Here is a 7,442-nt window from a genome sequence, read left to right as displayed (position 1 = left end):
TCAACCCAACTGCCCAAAACCTGTTCAAATACATGGAAATCATAAAAAGTCCACAAAGAGAGCCAGCCCAGGAATCAAGCTTTGGACCATGTCTGCCAGGGCACAAATGCTAATTGTTGTGCCTCTGTGCTATCAATCACTAAATTCACAAAAACAATTACTCAAAAAGCAGAAATAGGCCCTTAGCAAAGAAGTATTTATAGGACAGGTAAGGCAGGCAAATGCATAAGGCCCCATGCATTGAGGGGTTCCCTGAACGTTCACTCACTTTAGTCAAGCTCAATATCTGAAAATGTGAAAACCTCCCTAAACAACCAATAATCTGTGTCTTCAAGTGACCTTAACTTGTTGCCTCATGGTTGTTATACATAGTTATTGCGGTATGTGTAACTTCTAAATGAAAATTTTTATTTTATCACAGATATTTCATTTTAAATGATTTACATTATTACATTATTTTAGCTCAGGGATTTATTTATGTATTTCCTTAACAGAATCTTTCAAAAATATAAAAAAGTTTACATTTGGTAAAATTCTTTCAGATGTGCTTATTCAGTTCACACTCATAGGATGTTAGCATGATTGGTACCTTGAAGTGAATATGTCCTCTGCAGTTACTGGTGTCCTGTTCTGTCTGTACAGTACTACTCTTGCTTTGCATCAATTGATTGAGGGTTTGGAAATGGGTAACAAAATGGATAAAGGATTAAGAAAGCAATTACTCAGATAGCTAAAAAAGTGAGCAAACATAATTAATGCATACATTAAACAAGATTTTAATGTAACAAAATGTTTAGGATAATTAAAATATAAAAAAAAACATTCAGACAAATAACTACATATAAAAATGTATATTCTGAACTAATGAATAGATAAGAAATTACACTTACCCACACCATCTTTGGGTCAAGGCAAGAGCCAGCCTATAAAGGGCATCCATCCAGTGTGGTGTACTTAGCTACATTTACTGCTATTGAGTCCATCATACAATTAAATATATGCCTTTGGTTTGTGGTGAAGAATTGGGGTTCAGGAACTATCTGATTTTAGACTCAAAGGTAAGGGTCCAGGACCTGTAAGCCTACAAGAATATTTCTTTTGCCGTCATTACACTCTACACAATAGTACAACTGTATTAAAATACTTACATTTACAATTACATTTACTTGCTTAGCAGACCCATATATCCAAAGCAGTATACACAGGAGGTCAATATAATCATGTAAACATTGGTCTGTGAGACTGTTTTGGAACAAGTGTTACAGGACAAGGTTACAAAATTGATCATCACAAGTGAAGAGCTCAGAGCAAAGTACAAGCTTGTTACACTTCCTTACAAAAACCTAATCAGTTAGACAAAAATTCACCAAACAAGAGAGTCTTCAAATGCTTCTTAAACACTTTGATGGTGTCAGAATTTCGAATGGAGTGGGCAGCTCGTTCCATCATCTAGGAGGTATACATGAAAAGAGTCTGGATTGAGATTTGATGCCATGCAGAGATCGCATCACCAGACACCATTCATCGGCAGACAGGAGTGCCTGAGAAGGAGCAGAGCATCAAAAATTTGAACTTAAGAAAAGCCCCTTCAGTAGTGACCTGAAAAGAGCAGCGACATGTGCCCATCTTGGCTGGTTGAACATCATATGTTCTGTTGCATTTCGAATCATCTGCAGGGGCTTGGTGACACATGCCGTAATAAATACACCACCAAGAGATAAGTATAAAAATGGCCCAAAGAAATGTATGTGATAGTTCTGCAAAAATTAATTCTTATTTAAAAGTGAGAAGTGAAAGGGACCAAATAATAAATAATGTAAGTTATAATTAAAGAGAACTAGAAAAATAGGCAAAAACTCCAAATCTACGAACAACATTTAGCAAGAAATGTTACAAAAAACAAATGCAATCACAATAATCATACATGTAGATAAATACAAAATACAATAAGCATATGTAAGTAAATAAGGCGGAGTGGTGGCTCTGAGGCTAAGGATCTGCGCTGGTATCCTGAAGGTTGCCGGTTCAAATCCCTGTTCACTGCCAAAAGAGATCCTACTCTGCTGGGCCCTTGAGCAAGACCCTTAACCTGTAATTGCTCCAGGAGCGCTGTACAATGGCTGACCCTGCGCTCTAACCCCAAGGGGTATGTGAAAACTAACAAATTTCTAATACGAGAAATCGTATAAGACGAAATAAAGAGCAAAAAAAAATTATTAAATACATAACTATAAACAATGCAAAATAAAAGCAACATAAATATTTAAAATGAGCGTCGAATTTATTCGACGAAAAGTGTAACGGAATTTTAGTTAAGCATTCCACAAACTCGACAGTCGTAGCATCTCCTCGGTGCTTGTCCAATGTAGTAGCGCGAACTTCAAACTACGAACCACACTGAGCGCTTGAGGTAAGGCGACGTTGTCATGACAATAGTTACTAGCAACGCGCAAGGTTTCCAGGAAGTTGTTCATTTGCGAAAATGGAGGACGCTCTGGACTTGGGGGAGCAAAGCTCGAAAAAGACTGTAAGTTCTTTTGCAAAATAAAATACGTCTAGTCACGCATTCTGCCTTCAGTACAGTACAATTTCTAATTATTAAGTTAGTCCATCAAGTATTGCACGCTGAGTGGAAACGTTTTATATATTTGGCGACGTTATTAATAAAGGTTGTCTGTCTGTAGAATGCCGTATGAATCTATCTACTAGCAGACGCCTTTCTAGGACGCAACGTAAGAAAAACAAGGCTTGAAGACAGTAGGTTTTACTAGGTTTACGCCGTTTTACTGGATGGTAATCCTGCAGTTTTTGAAAGAAACAGAATCGCTGCAATTCAGTCACGATTAACTGATTCATGTTATTCATACTCCGCTGTAGCCTAGCGGTACAGCTCGTTGGCTGAAACCGCAGATAGACTGGATTGTTTTTTTTTCTACACGGTCAAGCTGCTATGATCCGCATTTCTCGTTTCTAAATATGCACGTATTGAGGAATGACTTATACTTAATTTTTAGTTGCAGCTGTCTGAATGAGTCCAACGATGTGAGGATAAGCGCTTTTTTATCGATTCCTTGATAGATGACTAATCAGGCACAGAAAATAAATGTATAGGTAACGGAAAAAGGCATGCGTATTGATTTTTCCAGTTTTATGTATCTGTTTATGGTTAAATTGAGACTTTAAAGTTTTTTTCTCTCTTTCTCAATGAAAAATAACTGTCCTCGGCTATGGAAGCACAGCTATGGCTGTCCTGTTTTATGGGCACAGTAAAAAGATGCAGAATGCATATTTTTTTATATGTGACTTATCCCATGTACATTGTAGTGGTAGCTACATGCAGAATGGAATGAAGGAAGCCCATTAACAGAATATATAACAGAAAATATAACAGAAGTCAATAGTTACCAGTGGTGTACAACGGCAAATGATGTGAAAAACATCCATTGTGACGTAAAAAAAAATATGTTACTCATGTCACATAATCCACATTTATCCAGTTCGCTTGCTCAAAAGGTGCAAAACAAATGTTTTTTTTTTTTTTTACTAATTACAGTATTATTAAATAGTTACTTCTGGAAATTATCAGCATGGACATAAACAGGACACCTAAAGACTCAATCCACAACTCAGTGATGTGAATGTCAATTGGTGTCTCTAAACTGGCATTGCCAAGAATTCATCATGATATACTTTAATCATCCATCCATTTCTTTAATCCACTACGGACTAGACTGGTAGCTGCTAGTGGTGGTGGTGTTATTTGGTTGGCTTTCAACAACTTTGGATGAAAAACATAAACCATCTATGGAGGGGTCACTAGACCATCCCAGGGCACAAGTCTATTCATTCCAGGCCAGTCTAGAGGTGCCAGTTAATATCTCTCTGCCCTTCCTCAATGTAAAAATGACTGCCATTATCATTAAGCTTGCATAAGCAAAACATGCAAAGCTATATTATGCTGTATATTTTGCCAGATGTACAGTATATACTTCTAGACAGTTTATTTTTTTTAATGGTGGTAATAATACCCAAAGATGCTGCTGTCATGAATTTGTTTAATTTTGCTCTGGCTCTTCTTTGTGATTTTTTTTATCCCCTTCATTTGATGTGTTTTGAACAAGGTGGAATGCATTTCTGTTGTAATTTTTGAAATTTAAAACCATAGCTTTGGAATTATTTTTAGTTTTGGAATTATTTCACATGTTAATGTGATGTCATCTTGGTTCTGCATAAGTGCTGCCATTTTGTGGAGATTTTTGTACTGTTGCTAGATGTTGTTAGCATGTGAAAAACAGAAGTTGTGACACTGTTGTGGCATTTTAAATGTCAGCTTAACGCACTTACCAGTTGTTCAAAAGTCTGGATAAATCACAAAAAAAAAAACTTTTTGCTGTGAGTTGATTTTGTTTAGTGTTTTGGGCTTTGTTCTCTCCTTAGTTTTGACCCTGATATCAACCCCTGCTACTTAATTAGACTTTGCGTTTTGGATCATTTATCCTCTGCATTGTTTCCCCATTCTGTTTGTGCCCTTTTTCATCAGGGGTAGACCCAATTCTGAGCAAAGTCTAGTGAGACTATCTTTCTATCTTTTCTCAGTTATCAGCTGTGATTGGTTTAATGGAACCAATGGTGTGGTGCCAAAATGTTTCTGTCAGGCTCCTCTTTTCTTGATATGAATATTTTAAAGCCCCCTTCTGCCCCCCCCCCCCAAATAAGCACACACACACAAGTGCACACCCATTGCAAATTATTATGAAGCTGAAATATCAGTATGTAACATTTTACTGTGAGAATAACAAATGTCTTTCACAGTGATAATATTAAAAGTAGTACAAGAGCTTGTATTCACTGAAGTAATGTATACATTTTGATTGGAATCACTTGTCTTTATTTTTTGTCTTACAGTTAACATCAATAATTAAAACTAAACTTAAACAATTTTACCACGTAACACCATTCATTGCTTTCAACAACATTTTGTTTCCTTTCAAGATTAGCTTGCTGACAGGAGTTACAGCATTACAAACTCACAGAAAATAATCAAAAAAATTAACATTTTTTAAAGAATTGTACCACTAGTCCCTTTAAGGACAGGAGTGAGCTTCCTATGTGCTGCAGATTTCCTGCAAATGGTGCTGCTGTTTTGACATTGCTACTGTTATTTAATTTTCATTTATTTGGTTTAGACCTGTTTTTCTTCTTGATTGAGGCAACATCAGAAAAACCTACCTAATACGGGTAGAAAGTGGAAAAATGGTAGGTGTATGGCCAGGGCTCTTTGCCCTAACATTGGTAACTCCTTCTCTGCCCCTATCCAAAATGCAGCCAGAGGCTTGGACTTGTACTGGAACCTCATTGTTGAATTAGAGGTCATATAAAGGCACTGTTCCTGCTCTACAAAGCTGAAATCATGTGCTGGTGTTGCACTGAACAAGATAGATAGATAGATAGATAGATAGATAGATAGATAGATAGATAGATAGATACTTTATTAATCCCAATGGGAAATTCACATTCACAAGTTATGTGTTGCACGATCTTCTATTGAGAAATACCTCTGAAAATGTTTTTGTAGAGCTGAACATGACATTGAGCTCACAGAATTACTGTGTTATGCCGTTTATTGACCTCAATGAATGATGCTGTCAGAGGATTCTACATTCTCCTGTTTGTGGTAAAGGATGTTATTATACTGTATCTGCAAGCTGATGAAGATGCGTGTTACTATCCTGCAACTTTAGATTTAGTTCATTGAGTTTCTAAAAACTTGTCACTAAGGTATGCAAGTTTCATTATGAAATTTTGTCATCCATTTCTTTCCAAATTGTGGAAAATATCAAAGCTTCGATTGGTCTTATTTTCATATAGTTTACAATAGCAGTAACTCAAGACTAAGTTTTTTGAATGCAAGCACCTCTCTAAGCATCATATAGTGTGTCGATTGCACTTTGGGACAAATGTACTGGATAAGTGCTTGCAGTCCCCCCTTGTTTCCCAGTCTTTGCCCCATCTTTACAGATTCCCACACAGTCTTCTCATTTCAGATCAGCCTGTGGTTTTGGATTATTCATTTACAGTGTCTCTAATTACATGTTTGCAGTAAATCAAATTTTCCCTCAAATCATTGGTATGAACCTATCTGACGTATGCTATCAATAACCAGTCATTATTGCTATTATTTGTTTCGTCCATCTGAAGTCGGAAAAGTCTGTCTCTGATTTTGTCAATAAGCTGTATCTCCAGATCTTTTGACATGTTGTAAATGTACCTTGCGATGGCATTGTTTGACGGAGAAATAACTTTAATTTTTTACTGGCTGTTGCTTCATTAATCATAGTGGAAACCATATCAATAGCAACAGGGAAGATTAATTCTCTGTGTTGTTGTGGGGCTTTTTACACTGGGCGATTCAGTAGACTACTTTCAATTTAAGTGAGTTGAACACATGCAGGCACAGAAATGGTTTTAATAAAACAACTCTGCTGAGCATGACAGTTTTCTAGTTTCTTTTTAAAGAAATCAAAGGGCTTGTCCTTGTGTTTGGGATGTAAAGTCTCTAGACGGTGTCTGAACTTGTTTGGCTTAAAACTGTTGGCAGCTAGCATTTTAAGATGCAAAACACCCTTTGGTCTCCCCTCTGTACTAATCGTAGTACTGGTACAGCTGAGGGAGACAGATGACTCATCATATTTTGTTATCTTTGTTTTTGTAGCTGTAACATTTGAAGTAGTCAGAGTTGGTTCATAATCTGCTCTACATTTTGTTAACAGACATGACACAAACTTCTTGATGTTGTTAGGAGACGGTCCTTACTGTGGGACACAGGGGGTAGGTGGATTTAGATGTCCAAAAATTTACTATATAAAACTAGGTGTTCACAGATGTACATGGGATGGGGTGGGGACAAATGCCAGACTTAGTATATAATGAGAACTACTGCTGCATTTTGGTTCACGGGGAAAATATTTACCTAGTATATTGATGACTAAAAATATACCATGACTAGCAAATTAAACCTAAATAAACAAACATCTGACATTATATAACACTTAAACTTCCAATCCTGCCTACATCTGATTGTTGTTACCAGAGTATGGTCAACCTTCATGAATTAAATTTAACTTTAGTTTAAAAAAGATAGAAAATGTAAAAGCAACATGTGATGCTCGATGAGTGACAAGTGAGGAGTGATGCGTAATAAATGAAAATTGATAACCAAATAGTGAATTATGATGTGTGTTGAGCAGCAAATGAATAGAGATGAGTGATGCTTGATGGATGAGAAGTCAGTTGCAATAAGTGATGAGTGACTAGTGAAAAGTGACAAATGATGCAAGACATGAAGTAATACTGACACTTGATGACAGGAGAAGTGAATGCTAATGAAGGTCCTGAAAAAGACACCATACAGCCATTTTCATATGAATTAAAACTGATGTAAT

The 7,442-nt window shown here is 36.5% G+C and overlaps 1 protein-coding gene across 1 annotated transcript in view; it reads left to right on the top strand.

The window, feature by feature from the left end:
* Positions 1–2,454: 2,454 nt before the first annotated feature.
* The window catches only part of LOC114666900 (intraflagellar transport protein 43 homolog A), a 120,465-nt gene continuing 115,477 nt past the window's right edge, over positions 2,455–7,442 (top strand). The window contains exon 1 of the mRNA XM_028821941.2: positions 2,455–2,527. Within this exon, the coding sequence (XP_028677774.1) occupies positions 2,483–2,527 (45 nt within the window). The 5' untranslated portion in view covers positions 2,455–2,482. The remainder of the gene's footprint in view (positions 2,528–7,442) is intronic.

This window comes from Erpetoichthys calabaricus, chromosome 16 (genome assembly GCF_900747795.2).
Source record: "Erpetoichthys calabaricus chromosome 16, fErpCal1.3, whole genome shotgun sequence".
NCBI lineage: Eukaryota > Metazoa > Chordata > Cladistia > Polypteriformes > Polypteridae > Erpetoichthys > Erpetoichthys calabaricus.
The sequence above is the reverse complement of the archived record's forward strand: the minus strand, read 5'-3'. Positions and strand labels throughout refer to the sequence as shown.